General features: G+C 36.5%; 1 protein-coding gene across 1 annotated transcript in view; it reads left to right on the top strand.

The window, feature by feature from the left end:
- Nucleotides 1-25985, top strand: part of MSH4 (mutS homolog 4) — a 106177-nt gene that overhangs the window by 39434 nt on the left and 40758 nt on the right. Inside the window, exons 8-11 of the mRNA XM_061411557.1 lie at nucleotides 2591-2658; nucleotides 13069-13143; nucleotides 18251-18315; nucleotides 19385-19554. Coding sequence (XP_061267541.1) covers nucleotides 2591-2658; nucleotides 13069-13143; nucleotides 18251-18315; nucleotides 19385-19554 — 378 coding nt within the window. The remainder of the gene's footprint in view (nucleotides 1-2590; nucleotides 2659-13068; nucleotides 13144-18250; nucleotides 18316-19384; nucleotides 19555-25985) is intronic.

Below are 25985 nucleotides of genomic sequence, written 5' to 3'. Positions count from 1 at the left end.
CAGATTCCTTCCTTTCAAATGGAAGAGAGAAAGACTCCTGAGTCTTCTTTTTAGGCTTGTTTTCCTTTGCTCATTCCCTGAATGCTGTGGTGCTTCAAAACTATGTCTTAGGTTGCCTTTTTACTCTGTATTTTCTTATTATATGATTTACCCATTTTCTTGGTCTTATAATTATCATTCACATACCTGTAACTTCCAAATTTACATTTCATGCCCAGATATCTTTATAGACCTTCAGCCCCATGTATCTTATTGCCTACTGAGCACTTATTAGATTTTTCCTAATCACCTCAGATTTAATGTATCCAGACTGTGGATTTCCTTCTAAATCAATCCCTTCTGATTTCAAAGAATAGCTCTACATCCAAGCTCTTAACCAAACCAGATGACCAACTGGAAGTCATTCTTGACACTTACCTTCTCTGAAATTAATCATCAAATTCTGTAAAGTCTCTTTTCTATATATATCTTATAGGTATTAGCTTCTATTCCCAGTGCTGCTGCTCCAGCCCAGGGTACCATTTATCTATAATCTGATTTATTTCTGCAGCCTTCTATTTGGCCTTGTCCTCCAGCCTTGTTCTTTGTAGTCCCTTCTCTATATTGGAGCCTGAGTAATCTTTTGAAAATATAAATGTGAACATATTACTCTTTATTAGTTTCTTCCTGTTGATGTAACAAATTACCACAAATTTTGAGGCTTAAAACAGCATGAATTAATTATCTTACAATTCTGAAAGTCATAAATCAGTTTTACTGGACGAAAGTCACTGTGTTAGTGGGTCCATTTTTCTTCTGAAGGTTCTGGGACAAAATTGTTCCCTTGCCTTTTCCAGTTGCTAGAAGCCTTCTACATTCCTTGACTCATGGCCCTTCCTCCATCTTCAAAGCCAGGAGAATAGTTTCTTCTCTATTTTCTAGCTTTTGCTTTTGTCCTTATATCTTCTCTCTTTGACCGATCCTCCTGCCTCTCTCTTAGAAGGACTCTTGTGATTGATTACTTTGGGACTAACAAATAATCCAGAATAATCTCTCCATTTCAAGAAGCTTAAACTTCATCTCATCTTCAAAGTCCCTGTTACCAGATAACATATACAAACGTTCCAGGGATTAGAATGTGGAAATCTTTGCAGGGCTACCACATACCCACTTGCATAAAATCTTTCAATCTCTTCTAATGCTTTTAGGATAAAACCCAAACTCTTCTGGACGGCTTTCTTTCTCGTTTACCACAGCACGTCTTGTTACTTTTCACTTTTCATTCTGCCTTCTTCTAGTATAATTGGACTTCTTTTAGTTACTTGAACATAGCATGTCTCATGTTCTGCTTTAAAAACTTTTTAAGATTTAAGTAGTTAATTAAATTTTGTGGCATGCAGGATTTTAGTTCCCCAACCAGGGATTGAACCTCTACTCCCTGCATTGGAAGTATGGAGTCTTAACCACTGGACTGCCAGGGAAGTCCCTAAATTTAATTTATTTTCACAGGGATATGGTTGATTTATAATATTAGTGTCAGGTGTGCAACATAATGATTCAAAGTTTTCATAGATTATACTCTGTTTAAAGTTATTACAAATTTATGGCTGTATTCACTATGCTGTATAACATATGCTTTATAGCTTACTTATTTTATACGTAGTAGTTTGTACCTCTTAATCCCCCATCCATCTCTTTTCCCCCCTCCCTACTTTCTCCGCATTGGTAACCACTAGTTAGTTCTCTGTATCTGTGAGTCTGTTTCTGTTTTGTTATATTTGCTCATTTGTTTTAGTTTTTAGATTCCACATATACTTATTTGTCTTTCTCTGCCTGATTTATTTCACTAAGTGTAATATCCTCTAGGTCCATTCATGTTTTCACAAATGACAAAATTTTACTGTTTTTTTATGTCTGAGTAGTATTCCATTGTGTGTATATACATGTATACATATATATGTGTGTGTGTGTGTATCACAACTTCTTTATTCACTGTCTCTTGATGGACATTTAGGTACGGTATCTTGGCAATTATGAATAATGCTGCTGTGAACATAGGGGTACTTGTATCTTTTTGAATTAGAATTTTTGTTTTCTCTGGATATATACCCTGGAGTGGAATTGCTAGATCATATGGTAGTTCTATTTTTAGTTTTTTGATGAACCATCTCATCTTTTAAAAGATGAGAACAGCTAAAGTTCAGAGAAGTTAGGTAACTCCTGGAAAGTTACATGGTTAGTGGTTGACTGATGCTTTTAGACTTTTAATCTTATCCTTTAAGTATCATGAAGAAAAGTTAGAGATCAAAAAAGTTGGAAGGAAATTATGATAAGCAACGTATTTAAGTCAGAGAAGTAGAGTTTCAAGAAGGAAGGGGTGATCAACAGTGTCAAAATTTGAAGACAAATTCTGAGTAATCAAAGTTAGTAAAAGAACACTATAATTTATTATTTTATCCCTGGTAAATGTAAAATAGATGAAGACAATTAAAACAAGTGGTATTTGCAGATAAAACTGTGCTATATTATTATTTGGGGATAATACTTTATATACTGTATATTTTAAACTGTAACATAAAGTTTAACTGCTAATATTTTCTGTTTGTTTCAGTTATAGCAAGGTTTCTTGATACAGAGCAACTTCTTTCTGTTTTAGTTCAAATTCCAAAGCAAGACACGGTATGTTAATGTATACATGTTATCTTATTATATATTATGTGATATAACTTGTCTTAACATGATGTAACAATTGGAAAATATGAAAGTTTTTTGGGAAAGTACTTTGTCATTACTATCTGAAATATTTTTATGCCTTTTTAAAGGAAGCTTTTCTCCTCAATGTGTTATCATATATGATATACTTAAAATTAAAAGTTTATTAATTGAGGAATTGACATATTTCATTTATCAAATATTTACTTAAAGAGTTTGGACATAGTTTTCAAAAACCTTAGATTACAAAACATTTGCTTAATAAACTAGATAAAAATTATGTTAGTTCCAATGTCCTTTAAAAGATGATCATTATGTGAAGTTTGATTAGTTAGTTTTCAAGTATGCTTAACCTTTAAATATGAAACAAGGCTTTGGATTTTTACAAATTTAAATACTTAGTGCCTGTAGGCAGATTCTATAAAGAAAATAATAGATGGTTTTCATTTCTCTTTAAAGTGAATTGAGAAATATTTGCTTTTATCAAATACATTTACAAGTTAACCCTTGAACAGTATGGGGGTTAGGGCACCCTCTTCCCCATCACCAATGCAACTGAAAACCAGCATGTAACTTTACAGCCAGCCTTCTGCATCCAAGGGTTCTCCATCTGCAGATTCAGCCAATTGGATTGTGTTGTACTCTATTTATTGAATAAAACCCACTATGAGTGGACCTGCACTGTTCAATCCTGTGTTGTTCAAGGATCACTTGCATATTTTTGCCCATGTGCTTAAAAAGGAAAGAAGTCCTGTATCAGTAGAATTTTATTTGAAATTTTATTACTTTGCAAATCCATTGAAGGCTTATCTATATTTAGGAAGCCTTTTCATATGGTAGAGGAAATACTCTTAAGGTTCATTTATAATAAAAACATCATCATATGGAAAAGTTTTGGCTGTTGGACAGGAGGAGAATTGGGAGTTTCCTTAAATAATTGAAACACTTTAAAATTCAATATATACAAATGAGAGGTAACCTAGAACAACTGAAATCTGAAACAAAATTAATCGATACCATACAATGAGGTTAGAGGCATTCCTTCCACTTCAGTTTCTCATAGTGTTTGTGTATAACTGGTGTTAATATTGTTTCTTCCTTAAATGTTTGGTGGAATTCACAAATAAAGCTGTTAAAACTTGGAATTATTCTTTGTAGGGAGATTCTTGAGTATAAATTCAATTTCTTAAATAGATATGATGCTATTCAGGTTACCTGTTTCTTCTGGAATGAACTTTTAATTAGGGTATTTATTTCATTTGTACTTAATGAGATTATTGGTATGTTACAATTTAAATCTTCTGTTATGGTACTTTTTTACATTTATCTCACCTATATTCTCTTTTCCTTTTCTTCTGCCTTCTTTTGGTTTAAATGGATACTTTTATGATCCCATTTTACTCCTCTGTTGATTTATTGGATAAGTTCATTGTTTTTTTTATTTTAATGGTTGCTTTCAGGTTTATAGAATACATCTTTAGCTGAATTCAGTCTACCTTCAAATAATATTACATCACTTCCCATGTGGTGTAAGAAGCATAGAGTAGTGGCAACAAAAGCAAAAATAACACAAGCTGGGAATATATCCAATTAAAAAACTTCTGCTCAACAGAATATATATAAAGGGTTTTTCACTTTACTTCCGGATATGTTCTTATTAACATGTGTCATTAACCTTTATTTTTTAACCTCTGTACTGGTTTAGCAGTGTTTTTGGAGCCATCAAATATTTACAGACTTTCAGAGACTTAAAAATGAGCGATCAATTATGAATATAAACCCAAAGGACCAGTTAGCCCTTATGATCTTTTGCCAGATGTCCTGCTTTGAATGGTATTTTCAAATGAAAAGTATCTTAAGTAACCGTTTTACTTATGAATGACATGTTTTAACACAGAAAAAATGCAACTCAGTGTAGGAATAGGAAATGGCTACTCTGTACTTACAATTAATATTAGTTTCCTGGGCCTGCTGAAACAAATACTATACACTGCATGGCTTAAAACACTATAATTTTATTGTCGCAGGTCTGGAGGGTAGAAGTCTGAAATCAAGATGTTGGGAGGGCTATGTTTTCTCTGAAACCTGTAGGAGAATCCTTTCTTACCTGTTTTGGTGGTTTGTTGGTAATCTTTGGTGTTCCTTGACTTGCTATATACATTTAATCTCTCTTTTCCTTGTCACATGGTGGTTTCCTTGTGTCTGTGTCTTCACGTGGCTGTCTTTTTCTTATTTGTTTATTTATGTTTTTGGCTGTTCTGGGTCTTTGTTGATGCATGCAGACCTTCTCTAATTGTGGTTAACAGGGGCTACTCTTTATTGTGGTGCATAGGCTTCTCATTGCAGTGGCTTCTCTTGTTGCAGAGCATGGGCTCTAGGGTGTATAGGCTTTAGTAGTTGTGGCTCATGGGCTTAGTTGCTCCATGGCATGTGGGATCTTCCTGGACCAGGGATCAAACCCACATCCTTTGTATTGGCAGGTGGATTCTTAACCACTGGGCCACCAGGGAAGTCCTTCACATGACTGTGTTTTATTTGAAACCAGTCATATTGAATTAGGAGTCTACCTACTACAATATGATGTCATCTTAACTCGTTATTTCTGTGACCCTAGTTCCAAATAAGACTGTGTTTTGAGGTACTGAGTGTTTAGACTTCAAAATATCTTTTTTTAGAGGGGGACACAATTCAACTCTCAGCTGTGTGTAAGCAAAGACTTTGTTTCAATTTTATTATAGGAAAGAATTAATTATCAGGTTATGCCTGAGAGCAGTCTCATTGTTGTCACATTGTGTAATGTGTAATATGTAGTATTACATAGTCATACATATCCATGCTTTAGTGTCACTAGCTATAAGAATTAGTAATATACAGTTGACCTTTGGACAACATCAGGCTTAGGGGTGCTAACCCCTCTGCACAATTGAAATTCCTCATATAATTTTTGACTTCCTCCAAACTTAACTATCCCTATTGGCCTGCAATGTGGGAGACCTGAGTTCGATCCCTGGGTTGGGCAGATCCCCTGGAGAAGGGAAAGGCTACTCACTGCAATATTCTGGCCTGGATAATTCCATGGACTGTAATAGTCCATGGGGTCACAAAGAGTTGGATATAACTGAGCAACTTTCATTTTCACTTAAATTTAACTATTGATAACCTACTGTTGATTGGAATCCTTACTGATAAACCTAGTGAAGTGAAGTTGCTCAGTCGTGTCCAACTCTTTGCTACCCCATGGACTGTAGCCTACCAGGCTCCTTGGTCCATGGGATTTTCCAGGCAAGAATACTGGAGTGGGTTGCCATTTGCTTCTCCAGGGATAAACCTGATAAACCTAAGTAGCTACTTAATACATGTTTTGTGTACAGTATGTTTTTATACTGTATTCTTAAATAAAGTAGGCTGGAGAAAAGAAAATGTTAAGAAAATCATAAGGAAGAGAAAATACATCTCCAGTACACATATGTGTTTATTTTAAAAGATCCAAATTTAAGTGGATCCATGCAATTCTAACCTGTGTTGTTCAAGGGTCAGCTGTACATATTTTTGCATTAGATCATTTCTGGTTTTATTAAGAAAGGAATATCATTTTAGCCAACTACCTCTGTGAGAAATATCTGTGATTAACTAACCAGCTTCTGTAATCAATTTGACTATCAGATTTTAGAAAAGCCAGAAATTTTGGTATAAGGTAATTCTGCACACTGAGAATCTGGAATCTTTCTTCTTGTCCAAAAAAGGCAATCTGTAACTAGCTCCATAAGGTTATTAAGGGCCAGTGTTACTTGTCATCCTTTTTAGTTTTGGGGGGACCAGTCATAGTTGTAAATTTTTTCCTAACCAGCACATATGTCCTTTGTGGAGGTTTTTTAAAAAAAATACTTTTCAGATGAGATGTATTAACTTTTAAGGAAACTTAAGCAATATATTGACTTCATACATAATTCATAAATTTCAGTCTTCCTTTATTGTTTCTCAGTTAATGTTTTCCTAACCATCTGGAGATATATTTAAATGATACTTTAAAGTAATTTAATATAAGCATCTATATCTTACTTAAACACAATATTTACTAAATCAGTTCAGACTTGTGCTGGTTAAATGGCATGATTTGCTTAAACTTGTGGATGAACTAAATGTTCTGTTGGCTGAATTTTATGATTGGCTTAAACTTCTTTTTTTTTAGGAAATAAAATTTACTTTAATAATGTCATAGTTTTGTTTTTTTTTTTTTAAATTAAAAAAATTTCAGGTATACACGTGCTCTTAAACTTCTGAATGAACGAAATGTTCTCTGAAAATTTCCGGTGTGAAATTGTTTACCCAATATGAATTCTTATATTTTCTGTTAAGAACATTGATTTTTAGAAAATGCATATTTTCCAATCATAAGTATTCATTGAAAATCAAACTTAAATTTCTTTTTTAAAGTAATCCAGATGTATTTTCTTTTTATGTAGTCTTTATAACCTTACTATTTAATGTTTTTCATTAAGAATGTTTGTATTTTCCATTATAAAACATCTAAAGTACTTACTCCCACATTTGAAAACTTTGATATTAAATAATTTTTTCAAGTTTTGCCTAAGTTTTAAATTTTTCCCATTGATTTCAGACTGCCGTAAAGAGTATCTGGGTCATAGCTCTTTCTTTTATTAATTCAACAAGTTATTTTACCAAGCACTGTGGTGAGTGCTAGGGATATAGTAGGAAGTAAGCCTCTAATCCAAAGGAATTTAAAATTCATTTTGAGATTTTGTTTTCTTATTTTTTAAAAAAAGCAATTACAACATAGTGTTATCAGTAACTGTAAGGGATACGATATTCTACCCTACTTCCAAAGTGACAAGGTAGCCTGCCACAGTTTGATAAATGCTAACAGAAGACACAGACTCCTAGATCAGAGAGAAAAGACTTTATACTCATAACAATAGCCACAGCCAGAATATCAGCATTTTCTTCACTGCTTCCCCAAGCTCCCTTTCCAACAGGATGATGTGAAGAGGGCTATATGACACCTGCACATACAGTGTTTCACGGGAGAGAACTGCTGATGTAGGGAACCTGAATCTTATGGGCAGTAAGCGTATGTGCTCAGTTGCTCAGTTGAGTCTGACTTTTTGCAACCCCATGGACTATAGCCCGTGAGGCTCCTCTGTCCATGGAATTTTCCAGGCAAGAATACTGGAGTAGCTTGCCATTTCCTACTCTAGGGGATCTTCTTAACCCAGGGGTTGGACCATATTTGCCTGCTATTCTGCAAGGAGGCCCCATCTTTATTTTCAAGGACTGTGAGCAAACCTACCCTTTGCCCTAGAAGTAGACAATATATCTTTCAAGTGTGTTCACTATACAAACATCCTTGAAAAGTCTGTGTAGAATAAAGGCAGTCAGTGCCTTTGCTCATTAGATGTGCAAAAATGCAAAAGGCTAATAGAGAGTTGTCTCCCAATTCTCCTTGGTGAGACTCTCTTCTTCACTTTGAAAAAGCAAACTGTAAAGAGACTTTATGTGTGTGTGTGTAAGTTGCTCAGTCAGGTCTGACTCTTTGCAACCCCATTGACTTAGCCCACCAGGCTGCTTTGTCCATGGGATTCTCCAGGCAAGAATACTGGAATGGGTTGCCATTCTCTTCTCCAGGGATCTTCCTGACCCATGGATCAAAATTAGTGTTCTATTGTAGCATAACAAATGACCTCAACTATAGCAGTTTAAAACTATACATATTTATTACCTCTCAGTTTCTGTGGGTCAAGAGTTTAAGGTCTTACAAACTGCAATTAAGGTGTCTTTTGGGGCTAGATACTTATCTGGAGTACTCACCTAGGGAAGGGTCTGGTCTGCCTCCCTGCTCATGTGGTATGGACAACAGTTAGTACTTTTAAACTGTAAAGTTTATAGCAGTTTAATTTTTTCAATGCTATCAAGGTTAGGAGAAATTGAAAAGAGACAGAGAAAGAAGAAGCAGGAAGGAAATCACCAGTGATGTAAGAGATTAAGAGAGTATTTGTGTAATACAACTCCTCTACAGCAGATTTTCTCAACTTTGTACTATTTATGTGTTGAGATGGTAATTCTTTTACTGTTCTGTGCATTCTAAAATGTTTAGTGGTATCCATAGCTTCTACCTACTAGATGCTTCCCTGCTAGCTCAGACAGTAAAGAATCCTCCTGCAATATAGGAGACCTGGGTTTGATCCCTGGTTCGGGAACATCCCCTGAAGAAGGAAATGGCAACCCACTCCAGTATTCTTGTCTGGAGAATCCCATGGACAGAGGAACCTGGTGGGCTACAGTCCATGGGGTTGCAAAGAGTTAGACATGGCTGAGTTTCTAAGCATGGACCATAGCTTCTACCCACTAGATGCCAGTAGAATCCAATTGTTACCTGTTGCGGTCTTTTACAGACCGGGACATGCGGACTGGAGTTGACAAAAAGAGAGAAAGCAATATCCCTCGGGTTACGTGGAAAACCAGTAAAGCCCGTGCACTGGACTTGTAACGCTCACGAAGGCATAGGGCGTCCTCTCAAGAAGGTCTTGAAAGCCCAGGTGAGAAAGTGAGCTCAGTAGGTTTCCACTCTCTAAAGAATTGGTGGGAGACAGAATGAAGGACGTGGGGGACCCAAGTCTGTAGTGGAACAAGAGTACTTTATTAGCAGAAATGCATATTGCCTGGAATGCGGGAGACCAGGGTTCGATCCCTGGATTGGGAAGATCCCCTGGAGAAGGAAAATGGCAACCCACTCCAGTACTCTTGCCTGGAGAATCCCATGGAGGAAGGAGCCTGGTAGGCTACAGTCCATGGGGTTGCAAAGAGTCGGACACGACTGAGTGATTTCACTTCACTTCACATGCTCATATATCTTCAGTAAAATGATTACTCAGCAATTAAAAAGAATGAAATTCCACCAGTTACAACAAAATGGATAGTCTATTAAGTACAAGGTCGCTGAAGAGAGTCACTGAAGGGAGTCACTTGAAGGGAATCCAAGCAGGTGCTCTTTCCCATGATCTCAGTCCTGAGAACTGCATACAGCTCTACTTGTTTCTGTATTCCAGGAACTGATAAGGAACAGAGAGTCCTTGAGAAATGGCACACAAAGGAAGAAAGTGCAACATATTGGATCCCTTAAAGTTGAATGTCCCCTGACAGTTACCCCCAATTGTTACAGCCAAAAGTGTCTTCAGGCATTATGAAAGTGAACATTCACATGATGACCAGTCCATATTCTGGTACTTCTGAAACTCCCCTCCTGGGCTTTCCTGGTGGTCCAGTGGTTAAGAATCCAACTGCCATGCAGCGGACGTGGATTTGATCCCTGATCTGGGAAGATCCTACAGTCCATAAGGCAACTGAGCCCATGCACCACAACTACTGAGCCTGAGTGCCACAACTGCTGAAGCTTATGCAGCCTAGAGCCCGTGCCCTGCAACAAGAGAAGCCACTGCAGTGAGAGGCCTGGGCACTGCAACTAGAGTACAACCGTGTGCAGCAGCAAAGACCCAGCCCAGCCAAAAATAGCAAAATAAAAACAAAACACGAAACTCTCTTTCCGCTTCTTCCTGTTCATTATTTTCTACCTCCTTCTGAAAAGAAACCACTTTTTATTACTTTTTAATTTTTCTTTATAACTTAGTTTTACCAGTTTTTTTTTTTTAAAAAACTTTACATATAAGGAATTATTCAGTGTATATTTTTTTAATCTCTGGCTTCTTCTATCCAACATTATGTTTGTAAGATTTAATCATGTTGTCACATGTAGCTATAGCTCATTTAGTTCCATTGCTATATAATATTCCACTGTATGGATATGCCATTATTTATTTCACTGTTGTTGAACTTTTGAGTTGTTGGCAGGTTATAGCGATTAGAGATAATATTGCTTAACAATTTTATATCTGTTTCTTAATAGAATTTTGGACATATTTTTATTGGGTACATAGGAATGGAATTTGAGTCATTAAGTATACCTTCAACTTTAGTAGATAATGACAAAATATTTGCCAAAATGTTTTTTAAAATGATTATATCTACTAATTTACACTTCCATCAGGAGTATATGAGAAGTCTTATTGCTCTTTTCTCAAACCTGATCTTGTCAGTTTAAAATTTTAGCTATAGTGGTTGGTAGATAGTAGTACTTCATTGTGGTTTTAATTGGCCTTTTTTGTTAATGAGGTTGAATGTGCTTTCATATGTATATTTACATTTTGAATATCTGCTTTTGTGAAAGTCTTGCCCATTTTTCTATTGAGTTATCATTGTTTTTGATTTGTAGAGCTTCTCTTTATATAAACCCCTTGTTGATTCTGTGTGTTGCACATATCATTTCCCATTTTGTAATTGGCTTTTTTTACTCATTATTGTGGAGTAGACCTTGTTGGTGTGCCACCTACATCCTCTTGGTATTCACTTTTGTGTAAGATATGCTTCTTTTTGCAAGCAGCTAAAACTTTCTACCTGAGGACTTTTCTCTGGTCCCAGGGAAACTAGTGAGTTGCCTCACTAGTTGTTGCCTCAGTGCCCCAGTGATAGGTCTTAACCAGTACCGAACAGGAGTTGATGAATAAATTCCCTATATTCCTTACCTCTGGAAGTAGTTTCTTTAAAAAAAAAAATGTTTGTTTTCTTACTTGGTTGCACCAGTCTTAGTTATGGTCCTCAGGATCTTCAATTTTTGTCACAGCATGCACAATCTTTAGATGCTGTCAGTGAAGACACATTTGAGAAAGTGGTGGCCTTCAATAATTGCTTCTGTTCTTTGTGTTCACTTTTTTCTTTTGAAAAACTCCAAAGGCTTGTCTTTTAATGCAGGGTGCTAGGTCTTCATGGGGTGAAGCAGTTTTGAAGGTTTCATGGTTTCGTTGAATAGCCTGTTGCCACATATTATATAAAGCAGACTTGGAGAATGTGAATCACCTGTTGCAGTGAACCCGTAATTTAAGAAGGGCTCTTGGTATTTTGGAGAAGGCAATGGCACACCACTCCAGCACTCTTGCCTGGAAAATCCCATGGATGGAGGAGCCTGGAAGGCTGTAGTCCATTGGGTCACGAAGAGTCGGACACGACTGAGCAACTTCCCTTTCACTTTTCACTTTCATGCATTGGAGAAGGAAATGGCAACCCACTCCAGTGTTCTTGCCTGGAGAATCCCAGGGATGGGGGAGCCTGGTGGGCTGCCGTCTATAGGGTCGCACAGAGTTGGACACGACTGAAGCGACCTAGCAGCAGCTTGGTATTTTAAATGCAGCTTTTTTTTTGTTGGCAGTCTTATTAGAGTCTTCTGCTATCTCATCATTGGATCTTTCCCGTTTTTCAAAGAAGCTCTTCAGCGGGGTTTGCTTTTTCACTCACTTTGGCTAGGGTTAGCTTGTGGGCTTACCAAAACTGTGACAAGACAAGTGCACAGTGTGGCAAATAGGTGTCGATGGAAGTGGTAAATAAAATAATGTGTGCCCATGCTCGGACTGAAATAAGTGTTGGATTCTGACTTAGAGCCTGCTACCAGATACAGCTGTGCAATTGAAGTACATCAACTCATTTGCCTCTCTAAAGCCTGACACCAGATGCAACTTGTTGCTTGCTACTCAATGATAGGGTTTTGATGAGTCTGCAAGCAATTAATTTATTATGGTGATTTCCCTGGTGGCTCAGATGGTAAAGAATCTGCCTGCAATGAGGGAGACCTGGGCTTGATCCCTGGGTTGGGAAAATCCCCTGGAGAAGGGATAGGCTTCCCACTCCAGTATTCTTGCCTGGAGAATGCCATGGACAGAGGAGCCTAGTGGGCTACAGTCCTTGGGGCCTCAAAGAGTCGGACATGACTGAGAGACTTAAGCACAGCACATCATGCTTGCTTCGTATCACATATCTATCTTCTGTGCAGTCAAACCTATCTGCCAATGATAATCTATATTTGTTGCCATTCCCCACCACTAACATCACCATGTCAGCTCTTCTTCAGATCATCAGGCATTGAGATTCTTATAGAGTGCACAACCTAGATCCCTTATACTTGTAGTTCACAGTGGGTAGGGTTCACACTCCTATGAGAATCTTAATGCCACCGCTCATCTGACAGGATTTAAAGCTCAGAAAGTAATGCAAGCAGTGGAGAGTGTCTGTAAATACAGATGAAACTGCTTGCTTACCCGCCAGTCACTTCCTGCTGTGTGGCCTGGTTCCTAATAGGCCATGGACCGTTAGTGGTATGGGGCCCTGGGACTGATGACTCCGGACCTAGGTGGTTTACCTGCCTAGGTTAATAAATAAAAATATTTGGAAAATGTAAGTGTAGAATGTTCAAAAGGAAAATTCATTCATGTATTAAGTATTTATGGTGTCCACATTTGGATTTTTTTGTCTGAATAGGTTAATGTAGCTGAATCAAAGATAACAAATTTAATATACCTAAAACATACCTTGGAACTTGTGGATCCTTTAAAGGTAATTTATATGTGTGTGTCTTATGTAAAACATGTCTAGCATCAGTTTTTTAAAAGTTTTTGTTTTGAAAAAATTTCACATTTAGAATGTTTTAAGAATAGAATAATGAATTCCCATCTTCTCTCTCTTTCCACACACAGCACACACACATATTATTACCTTTGTTATTACTTTTAATGAACAATTTGAGAATGAATTGCATTCTAAAGTGCATACATCCTATGAGCAAAGATGTTCTCTAGAATCACTGCAATATAATTAAAAAATTCAGGATATTTAACACTGATACAATACTATTGCAGTTGACTATTGCACAACATGAGGGTCAGGGCACCAACCTTCCCTACAGTTGAAATTCCACCTATAACTTATTATTGCTGTTTGTATACTCAGTTCCTCAGTGTCCACAGTTCCTCCATATCTGCAGTTCTACATCTATAAATTCAGTCAACTGCAGATCATGTGGTACTGTAGTATTTACTATTGAAAAAAATCCACCCATGAGTGGACCTGCACAGACAGTTCAAACACATATTGTTCAAGGATCAACTGTAAACTATGTATAGCCTATACTGTATTCATATTTTTCCAATAGTTCTAATATTGTTCTTTATGGTAATTTTTTTTCCCCTGATAGAGGATCCAGTCCAGGACCAGGCATTGTATTTAATGTCATGGTTCTTTATACTTCTGAAAAGTTTTTCAGCCTTTTTTTGTCTTTCGTGATACTGACATCTTGAAGAGTAAGGGTCAGTTGTTTAATAGGATATTCCTGTTTGTGTGATTGTTTCTTCATGATTAAATTTGGGTTATACATGTTTGACAGTAGTACTCTGTGAGCAATGTTGTATCTTTCTCAGTATCAAGAGGCACATGTCACTTTTTCCTTCTTGGTGACAATAACTTTGATCAATTACTTCGCTATAAAGTTATAAGTAATCTGTGGAGAGATACCTTGAGACTGGGTAAATTCACTGGTCCTTGTCAAACTTTCACCCCTTGATTTTGGTATTTATTAATGACTTTTATCTGACATAACTGTGATGGTTATAAAATGGTGATTTTTCTCATCTATTTTTAATTCTATATGGTGTACAATATTTGAAAAACTTTGAATTAAAAGACAAAGAAGAATCACTTTATAAAAATAAAAAATAATGAAAAGTGTAGAAAAATTTTGTTATAAACTTTATTCTACTACAGACACATACAACAATTTGGCAAAATATTTCAAAAGTGTTGTCATCTTTCTTAGAATGAAATAAGTATAATAAATCATCCCCCCAAACTGATAGTTGATGAAACACAAAGTTTCAAACTTTGGTATGTCTAAGGCAAAGTCAAAATGACAAAGTTAGGAAAATTTTATCACAAATGACAGAAAATCTTTCTATTATCATAAAACTTGTGTAATTTTATGAGAAAATACTGGTGTGCCAATGGAAATGTGGAAAATGACAAAAAATGGAACCAAGTAGTTAATCAGTTCAGTTCAGTCGCTCAGCTGTGTCCGACTCTTTGCGACCCCATGAATCGTAGCACTCCAGGCCTCCCTGTCCATCACCAACTCCTGGAGTTCACTCAGACTCACATCCATAGAGTCAGTGACGCCATCCAGCCATCTCATCCTCTCTCGTCCCCTTCTCCTCTTGCCCCCAATCCCTCCCAGCATCAGAGTCTTTTCCAATGAGTCAACTCTTTGCATGAGGTGGCCAAAGTATTGGAGTTTCAGCTTTAGCATCATTCCTTCCAAAGAAATCCCAGGGCTCATCTCCTTCAGAATGGACTGGTTGGATCTTCTTGCAGTCCAAGGGACTCTCAAGAGTCTTCTCCAACACCACAGTTCAAAAGCATCAATTCTTCGGTGCTCAGCCTTCTTCACAGTCCAACTCTCACATCGATACATGACCACAGGAAAAACCATAGCCTTGACTAAATGGACCTTTGTTGGCAAAGTAACGTCTCTGCTTTTGAATATGCTATCTAGGTTGGTCATAACTTTCCTTCCAAGGAGTAAGCGTCTTTTAATTTCATGGCTGCAGTCACCACCTGCAGTGATTTTGGAGCCCAGAAAAATAAAGTCTGACACTGTTTCCATTGTTTCCCCATCTATTTCCCATGAAGTGATGGGACCGGATGCCATGATCTTCGTTTTCTGAATGTTGAGCTTTAAGCCAACTTTTTCACTCTCCTCTTTCACTTTCATCAAGAGGCTTTTGAGTTCCTCTTCACTTTCTGCCATAAGGGTGGTGTCATCTGCATATCTGAGGTTATTGATATTTCTCCCAACAATCTTAATTCCAGCTTGTGTTTCTTCCAGTCCAGCGTTTCTCATGATGTACTCTGCCTAGAAGTTAAATAAGCAGGGTGACAATATACAGCCTTGACTAAATCCTTTTCCTATTTGGAACCAGTCTGTTGTTCCATGTCCAGTTCTAACTGTTGCTTCCTGACCTGCATACAAATTTCTCAAGAGGCAGGTCAGGTGGTCTGGTATTCCCATCTGTTTCAGAATTTTCCACAGTTTATTGTGATCCACACAGTCAAAGGCTTTGGCATAGTCAATAAAGCAGAAATAGATGCTTTTCTGGAACTCTCTTGCTTTTTCCATGATCCTGCGGATGTTGGCAATTTGATCTCTGGTTCCTCTGCCTTTTCTAAAACCAGCTTGAACATCAGGAAGTTCACGGTTCACATATTGCTGAAGCCTGGCTTGGAGAATTTTGAGCATTACTTTACTAGCCTGTGAGATGAGTGCAGTTGTGCAGTAGTTTGAGCATTCTTTGGCATTGCCTTTCTTTGGGATTGGAATGAAAACTGATCTTTTCCAGTCCTGTGGCCACTGCTGAGTTTTCCAGATTTGCTGGCATATTGAGTGCAGCACTTTCACAGCATCATCTTTCAGGATTTGAAATAGCTCAACTGGAATTCCATCACCTCCATTAGCTTTGTTCGTAGTGATGCTTTCTAAGGCCCACTTGACTTCACATTCCAGGATGTCTGGCTCTAGGTTAGTGATCACACCATCGTGATTATCTGGGTCATGAAGATCTTTTTTGTACAGTTCTTCTGTGTATTCTTGCCATCTCTTCTTAATATCTTCTGCTTCTGTTAGGTCCATACCATCTGTCCTTCATCGAGCCCATCTTTGCATGAAATGTTCCTTTGGTATCTCTGATTTTCTTGAAGAGATCCCTCGTCTTTCCCATTCTGTTGTTTTCCTCTATTTCTTTGCATTGATCGCTGAAGAAGGCTTTCTTATCTCTTCTTGCTATTCTTTGGAACTCTGCATTCAGATGTTTATATCTTTCCTTTTCTCCTTTGCTTTTCGCTTCTCTTCTTTTCACAGCTATTTGTAAGTCCTCCCCAGATAGCCATTTTGCTTCTTTGCATTTCTTTTCCATGGGGATGGTCTTGATCGCTGTCTCCTGTACAATGTCACGAACCTCTGTCCGTAGTACCTCAGGCACTCTATCTATCAGATCTAGGCCCTTAAATCTATTTCTCACTTCCACTGTATAATCATAAGGGATTTGATTTAGGTCATACCTGAATGGTCTAGTGGTTTTCCCTACTTTCTTCAATTTCAGTCTGAATTTGTCAATAAGGAGTTCATGGTCTGAGTCACAGTCACCTCCTGGTCTTGTTTTTGCTGACTATATAGAGCTTCTCCATCTTTGGCTGCAAAGAATATAATCAGTCTGATTTCGATGTTGACCATCTGGTGATGTCCATGTATAGAGTCTTCTCCTGTGTTGTTGGAAGAGGGTGTTTGTTATAACCAGTGCACTTTCTTGGCAAAACTCTATTAGTCTTTGCCCTGCTTCATTCCGCATTCCAAGGCCAAATTTTCCTGTTACTCCAGGTGTTTCTTGACTTCCTACTTTTGCATTGCAGTCCCCTATAATGAAAAGGACATCTTTTTTGGGTGTTAGTTCTAAAAGGTCTTGTAGGTCTTCATAGAACCGTTCAATTTAAGCTTCTTCAGCGTTACTGGTTGGGGCATAGACTTGGATTACTGTGATATTGAATGGTTTGCCTTGGAAACGAACAGAGATCACTCTGTCGTTTTTGAGATTGCATCCAAGTACTGCATTTCAGACTCTTTTGTTGACCATGATGGCCACTCCATTTCTTCTGAGGGATTCCTGCCAGCAGTAGTAGATATAATGGTCATCTGAGTTAAATTCACCCATTCCAGTCCATTTCAGTTCGCTGATTCCTAGAATGTTGTCATTCACTCTTGCCATCTCTTGTTTGACCACTTCCAATTTGCCTTGATTCATGGACCTGACATTCCAGGTTCCTATGCAATATTGCTCTTTACAGCATTGGACCTTGCTTCTATCACAAGTCACATCCACAGCTGGGTATTCTTTTTGCTTTGGTTCCATCCTTAAATTTTTGATATGAAAAAGTGACAGAATGTATACCATAATACTTGTCTTTGGAGGTATGATAGAATAATAAATGTGTTTCTTTATGCTTTTATGAATTACTTGTTTTTGTTGGTATGTAAATATTATTTTTCTATTAAAAACCAAAAAAGTTATTATTGCCATTGTCTCATAGAAAACTCAAATAAGGTTAAAATCAGATTACCTATATTTTCTACTGTTTTCTGTTTATTCAAATAATGACCACACATAGTTTCCAGTAAGCAAAATAAGAATCTGTACTTTTGTCATATAAGAATGGGGAACTTGCTCTATTTACCAACATAAAAACACTTTTTTAGTTTAATGTACATTTAACCCACATTTTGGAAGTATACATAGAATACTCAGAATATGTAATGATAACTGTTTAAGTTACTATTGACAATAAGTAGTTTAAAGTTAATGATTAGTTAGGAGACAAGAAAAGTAAGTCATAATAGTAAACCAGTGGATGGTACTGTTTAGCCATGTGCTCTTTATCTGGAAAATGGGCCAGATACAATCTGTTTTCACCTGCATACATAAAATATCCTTTATGAGTATGTAAATGAGAAAATGAAGCAAGAATGTACTTGGTAAAATGTAAAGGACTAAACAAGTCTAAATGTTTTGTTTCAATAATGTTGTAATTTATTATCCTTAACTATGTTTATCTTATTCTTTAATAGATTACTCTGAAGAACTGTAACACACCTTTATTAAGAGCTTATTATGGTTCCTTGGAAGATAAGAGGTCTTTGTCATTCAACTGTTAATAAAATAGCAGATTATTCCTTTCTTCCTGATCTTTACTGATTTTAAGAACTCTATTTGTATTCTGTAGGACAATTACTTAAGTGTTGGTTAACAAAAACTTTATTTATTAAAAATTTATTTATATATTGCATTTTATAAATAACAATAGATAGGGTAACAGCATAATTTTTGTTAGTGGACAATTAGAATAGCATTAAAAACTGGAATCATGCAAAATTTTGATGTTTCTTTTTTAAGCTATTCTCCCTGGAAAAACTTGCAAATCTAAAAATATATTAGTCTCTTATGTTAAATCATAAGGACCTAATGTAACAAAAATAGTCTATATGAATACTGAATAATATCTAGTTATAGTTTAATTTTAGTATTGCATTTAGCAGTAGCACCTTGTTTCTTGACCAGAAAGACTCATGATACTTAAAAACTGTTATTTTATTGATTCAAGATTCTCACCTTGTGTGAGGTCACAAAATGAGGTTAATAATATAACTGAATTATTACAGACAGATATGTAATAGAATAAAATAAAAGGTTAGGAAAATAGGTATTACCAGACTTATAGTTTGCATGATCACTATAGTAAGTTATTAAACTGTCTCACAGTATGTTTGGTATCTCTTGCCCCAGCTGAGGGCAAAGACCATATATTAATTCTTCTTTGACTCCCTGCACCTAACACAATGCTCATGGTATAAGTAAATGTTAAATGAGCCCACGAGCATGAAACCAGAATTTTATAATAGTGATTCAGGGATATATTTTTATATTCACACACAATTAGTATGTATAGTTTGGGAGACTACTAGCCATTGTAGGATTATCCTTGGTGATGTCACTTTTTTTTTTTTAGGAACGTACTTAGGACTGACAAAATAGTTTAAAATTGATGTAGTCAGAGTCCTAACTTATATAGTTTCATATATATATTGACTATTTACAAAAAAATTTTCAACAATAATTTTAAGAAGATATGATATTTGCTACCATTAACATATTCAAATTGCAAATTAAAATAACTGACTTATTACCTATAATTTCATTTTCAGGTTTGGAATCATACTTGACAAGATTAAAACAGTAATTAATGATGATGCAAGATACATGAAGGGATGCCTGAACATGAGGACTCAGAAGTGCTATGCAGTGAGGTCTAACATAAATGAATTTCTTGACATAGCCAGAAGAACATATACAGAGATTGTAGATGACATAGCAGGTAGTTTTGAGCATATGTTTTCTGATTTTTCGAAATAAAGCAAACTGTTTTAGGACATGCTTTTTGTTTTTGCTGATGATATTAACCAGGCATATTTTAATTTTATTTTTTGTTACCAAAACGACAGATAAGATTAAAACGTATTATCGTCTAGGAAAGTTACTCAGTCCTGTCCTACTCTTTGTGAGTATGGACTGTAGCCTACCAGGCTCTTCCCTCCATGGGATTCTCCAGGCAAGAGTACTAGAGTGGATTGCCATTTCCTTCTCCAGGGGATCTTCCATTTGCCATTTCCTTCTCCAGGGGATCTTCCCGACCCAGGGATTGAATCCAGGTCTCCCGCATTCCAGGCAGATGCTTTAATCTCTGAGCTACCAGGGAAGCCCATATTATCGTCTGCTGCTGCTGCTGCTAAGTCACGTCAGTCGTGTCTGACTCTGTGCGACCCCATAGACGGCAGCCCACCAGGCTCCCCGTCCCTGGGATTCTCCAGGCAAGAACAGTGGAGTGGGTTGCCATTTCCTTCTCCAATGCATGAAAGTGAAAAGTGAAAGTGAAGTCGCTCAGTTGCGTGCAACTTTTCGCGACCCCATGGACTGCAGCCTACCAGGCTCCTCCGTCCATGGGATTTTCCAGGCAAGAGTACAGGAGTGGGGTGCCATTGCTCATATTATCGTCTAAGGAACCTTTTTTTTATTTTAAAGGCTCCATTATCGTCTAAGGAGCCTTTAAAAAAAAAAAAGATCTCAAAGTGTTAAAATGTATCACTTCTTTTCTCCAAAGTTAAATATAGAGTGTCTTCAAATTTAAATATAGGGTTACATGAAGGCTTGGAGAGTAGTTTTTACCTTAGTACAGTGTTGCATATAAATTATGTGAAAAATACTGTCTATCAGTGCTAATGGGTTTCAGTGGAGGAAGAGATATTTTTCTCTGGGAAAGGTAGCATTTGCAAGCCAGTACAGTAATTCATTTAATGAGTTTATTAATCTCCTAGTAAATATAGTAAAAAATCCTAGTAAAATCTAGTAAAGTCTCTTAGTAAAAAATCTCCTAGGTACTGGGAATACATAGTGAACAGAACAAATTCCCTATCCTCATAAAGCTATAATAATAGCAGAGACAGGTAATAAACAAACATATGTATGTATATATATGCGTGTGTCCATATTGCTACATAAAGTATATTAATTATATATAGTGCATAATTTCACATAGATGTAAGGTAAATGAAGAAAAAATAGATTAGAGGGATCAGAGAATGACTGGGTGTAGAGGCATAGAAGATGGGAATATTTTTAGTACATAAAATAGCCTAAAAAGGAATTCTACCACCACCCCCACTTTTTTTTTGTACTTTAGTTTAGTACAAACTAAAGCACAATGGCCTGAAGAAACTTTAGGGGATGAGTGAGGAAATTTGTTAGGATGGAATAAGGCATTTTCTTACAGAACTAGTAAGAGATAATATGGTCAGAAATGTAGACTGGGGATCTGAATTTAGTTTTTGAAGGTCAGTTTGGAGGTTTTTCCCAAGGAGAATGTAGAGGCAGTGAGATATTTTTGCTCTGTGGAGTGAAATTGATCAGGAAGATGTGTTGAATGAGTTTGAGTGGAGCAACGGAAAGAGGAACTATTTTAAGCTACTACAGGTTAACACAGCAGGTGTATATGAGAAAAGAGAAATATGAAGGTTAAAGGAAGAATTGATAAGAGTTAATCATTGAGTAGATATGGCCATGGTAAAGTAAAAAGAAATGTAGCCACTGGTGCTAATTGACATGATTAGCCTGAGAATGGTGGTACTACTGAGAAAAACAGGAAAATTCTTGGAGGAACAATTTGAGGAATAAAGATGTTAGTATTTTCAAGTAATATTCAAATAGTTAATGGTCATCATGTTAAAAATATAAATTTAGAAATTTAGAACTCTGTAGTGAGTGTGCAATTGATAGGAAGATTTGGACATTTTAGGAATTTTAAATGATGAAACACCTATTTCCTTTTTGGAATATTTTGCCTTGTAAAGTATGCTTTTTAGAGGGAATTTCTTATTGTGAATTAATTATTGCAATAACATATAACTTTTCCTTTTATTTTCTTTCTAGCTTTATTGAGATAATTCATATACAGCACTGTATAAGTTTACAGTATACATAATAATTTGATTTATATACCTCATGAAATGATTATCACAATACATTTAATGAACATCCATCCTAATATGGATATAAAATTAAATAATAAAATAATATTTTTTCCTGTGATAAGAACTCTTAGGAATTACTCTGTTAACAACTTTCATATATAACGTGTGTGCATGGATGTGTGCATCCATGTACTCAGTTGCTTAGTGGTGTCCTCTTAGTGGACTGTAGCCAGCTGTATACAGCAGTGTTAATTATGCTTACCATGTTGTTCATTGCATCTTTAGTACTTACTTATAACTAGAATTCGTGCATTTTGATTGCCTTTGTCTAATCCCCTCTCCCCTTACCCCTGCCTCTGGTAACCTCAAATCTGATCTCTTTTTTTCTGAGTTTTTTTTTTTTTTTTCCGAAGAATAATTGACTTACAACATTATGTTAGTTCCTATTACACAAAATAGTGATTCAGTATTTCTATACATTTCAAAATGATCACCATGTCTAGTTATGATCTGTCACCGTACAAATATATTACATAGTTATTGACTGTATTTACATACCCACAGTGTACACATTTCATACTTGTACTGCACCTGGACATTTATACCTTTTAATTTCCCTCATTATTTCTTTCCTCTCCTTCCCTCTGACAACTGCCTGATTGTTCTCTGTAGCTATAACTGTGTTTTTGTTCAGTTATGTTTATTCATTTGTTTTGTTTTCTAGATTCCACACATAAGTGAAATCATACAGCATTTGTCTTTCTTTGTGTGACTTATTTCACTTAGCTTAATACCCTCTAGGTCCATCCATGTTATCACAAATGACAAGATTTCATTTTTTTAATGGCTGGTGTTAGCCAGATGATAGCATGATACACACACACACACACACACACACACACACACATGGGCTTCCTTGGGTGGTTCAGTGGTAAAGAACCTGCCTGCCAATGCAGGAGATGAGGGTTTAATCCCTGGGAAGATCCCCTGGAGAAGGAAATGGCAACCTACTCCAGTATTGATTACCTGTGAAATCCCTTGAACAGAGGAGGCTGGTGTGCTATAGTCTGTGGGGTCACAAAAAAGTTGGACATAACTTATCTATTGAACAACAACAAATACACATACCCACACACCACTTCTTTATTCATCTATTGATGGGCAGTAAGTTTGCTTTCATATTTTGGCTATTGTAAATAATGCTGCAACAAACAAAGGGATGTGTATTTTTTTTTTTTAATACCTAGGATTGGAATTGCTGGATCATATGGTTAGTTCTATCTTAGATTTTTAAAAACATTTATTGAAGTATAGTTGATTTACCTATTTTTAATTTTTTGAGAACTCTCCACACTTTTCCGTGGCAGCTGCACCGATTTACATTCCCACCAACAGTGTACCAGGGTTTTGTTTTCTCCACATCTTCACCAACACTTGTTCTTTGTTGTCTTTTTTGGTAATAGTCATTCTATAGGTGTAAGGTGATATCTTATTGTGATTTTAATTTGCATTTTGGTGATGATTACTGATGTCTAGCATCTTTTCATGTGGCTGTTGACCATCTGTATGTCTTCTCTGGAAAAATGTCTATTGAGATCTTCAGCACGATTTTAAATGAGTTTTTTTTTTTTTTTTTATTAAGTTGTATGAGTTCATTGTATATTTTGGATATTAACCCCTTATCAGATATATCCTTACAAATGTCTTCTCCCATTCAATAGGCAGCCTTTTTGTTTTGTTAATGGTTTTCTTCATTGTACAAAATTTATTAGTTTGGTATAGTCCCATTTGTTTATTTCTGCTTTTATTTCCCTTGCATGAAGAGATACATCCAAAAACGTATTACTAAGACTGATGTCAGCTTACTGCCGGTTTTCTTCTAGAAATTTTATAGTTTCCAGTTTTATATTTAAGTCTTTAAACCATTTTGAATTTATTTTTGTGCATGGTAGTCCAGTTTGATTCTTGTAGCTGTCTAGTTTTCCCACCACCATTTATTGAAGAGGCTGTTTTTTCACTATTGTATATTTTTGCCTCCTTTGTCATAGGTTAATTGCCCGTATTCATGTGCATTCATTTCTGGGTTCTCTGTTCTTTTGATCTATGTGTCTGTTTTTGTGCCGGTACCATACTGTTTTGATTATTGGAGCTTTGCAGTATAGTTTGAAATCAAGAAACATGATACTTCCAGCTTTGTTCTTCTTTTTCTAAATTGTTTTGGCTATTCAATGTCTTTTGTATTTCCATACAAATTTTAGACTTATTCTGTGAAAAAGGCCAGTGATATTTTGATACGGATTGCAGTGAATCTATACATTTTTTCAGTATAGTCATTTTAACAATATTAATTCTTCCAGTCAGTGAACATGATATATCTTTCTATCCATGTTGTCTTCAGTTTCTTTCATCAGTGTCTTATAGCTTTCTAAGTACAAATTGACAGATTTATGTATATTAATTTTGTATCCTGCAACTTTATTGAATTCATTGGTGAGTTCTAATTTAACTCACCAGAGTTTTTTTGATAGAGTCTTTAGGGTTTTCTATGTATAATATCACACAAGTGAAACAAATATTAAGTAAACTCCAATGTTGCTAATATAGAGGTTATACTGGGGGAAATCCACTAGACTATTCAGGTATGACTTAAATCAAATCCCTTATGATTATACAGTGGAAGTGAGAAATAGATTGAAGGGACTAGATCTGATAGATAGAGTGCCTGATGAACTATGGATGGAGGTTCGTGGCATTGTACAGGAGACAGGGATCAAGACCATCCCCAGGGAAAAGAAATGCAAAAAAACCCAAAATGGCTGTCTGGGGAGGCCTTACAAATAGCTGTGAAAAGAAGAGAAGCGAAAAGCAAAGGAGAAAAGGAAAGATATAAGCACCTGAATGCAGAGTTCCAAAGAATAGCAAGGAGAGATAAGAAAGCCTTCCTCAGTGGTCAATGCAAAGAAATAGAGGAAAACAACAGAATGGGAAAGACCAGAGATCTCTTCAAGAAAATTAGAGATACCAAGGGAACATTTCATGCAAAGATGGGCTTGATGAAGGACAGATGGTATGGACCTAACAGAAGCAGAAGATATTAAGAAGAGATGGCAAGAATACACAGAAGAACCATACAAAAAAGATCTTCATGACCCAGATAATCACAATGGTTTGATCACTCACCTAGAGCCAGACATCCTGGAATGTGAAGTTAAGTGGGCCTTAGAAAGCATCACTATGAACAAAGCTAGTGGAGGTGATGGAATTCCAGTGGAGCTATTTCAAATCCTGAAAGATGATGCTGTGAAAATGCTGCACTCAATATGCCAGCAAATTTGGAAAACTCAGCAGTGGCCACAGGACTGGAAAAGATCAGTTTTCATTCCAATCCCAAAGAAAGGCAATGCCAAAGAATGCTCAAACTACCACACAATTGCACTCATCTCACAAGGCTCAAAGTTCTCCAAGCCAGGCTTCAACAATATGTGAACCATGAACTTCCAGATGTTCAGGCTGGTTTTAGAAAAGGCAGAGGAACCAGAGATCAAATTGCCAACATCTGCTGGATCATCAAAAAAACAAGACAGTTCCAGAAAAACATCTATTTCTGCTTTATTGACTATGCCAAAACCTTTGATTGTGTGGATCACAATAAACTGTGGAAAATTCTGAAAGAGATGGGAATACCAGACCACCTGACCTGCCTCTTGAGAAATCTGTATGCAGGTCAGGAAGCAACGGGAGAACTGGACATGGAACAGCAGACTGGTTCCAAATAGGAAAAGGAGTACATCAAGGCTGTATATTGTCACCCTGCTTATTTAACTTATATGCAGAGTACATCATGAGAAACGCTGGGCTGGAAGAAACACAAGCTGGAATCAAGATTGCCGGGAGAAATATCAATAACCTCAGATATGCAGATGACACCACCCTTATGGCAGAAAGTGAAGAGGAACTAAAAGGTCTCTTGATGAAAGTGAAAGAATGAAAAAGTTGGTTTAAAGCTCAACATTCAGAAAACGAAGATCATGGCATCCGGTTCCATCACTTCATGGGAAATAGATGGGGAAACAGTGGAAACAGTGTCAGACTTTATTTTTCTGGGCTCCAAAATCACTGCAGGTGGTGACTGCAGCCATGAAATTAAAAGACACTTACTCCTTGGAAGGAAAGTTATGACCAACGTAAAGAGCATATTGAAAAGCAGAGATATTACTTTGCCAACGAAGGTCCATTTAGTCAAGGCTATGATTTTTCCAGTGGTCATGTATGGATGTGAGAG

The sequence above is a fragment of the Bos javanicus genome, chromosome 3 (assembly GCF_032452875.1).
Source record: "Bos javanicus breed banteng chromosome 3, ARS-OSU_banteng_1.0, whole genome shotgun sequence".
Taxonomy (NCBI): domain Eukaryota; kingdom Metazoa; phylum Chordata; class Mammalia; order Artiodactyla; family Bovidae; genus Bos; species Bos javanicus.
This window is presented reverse-complemented; position numbering and strand designations above follow the sequence as displayed.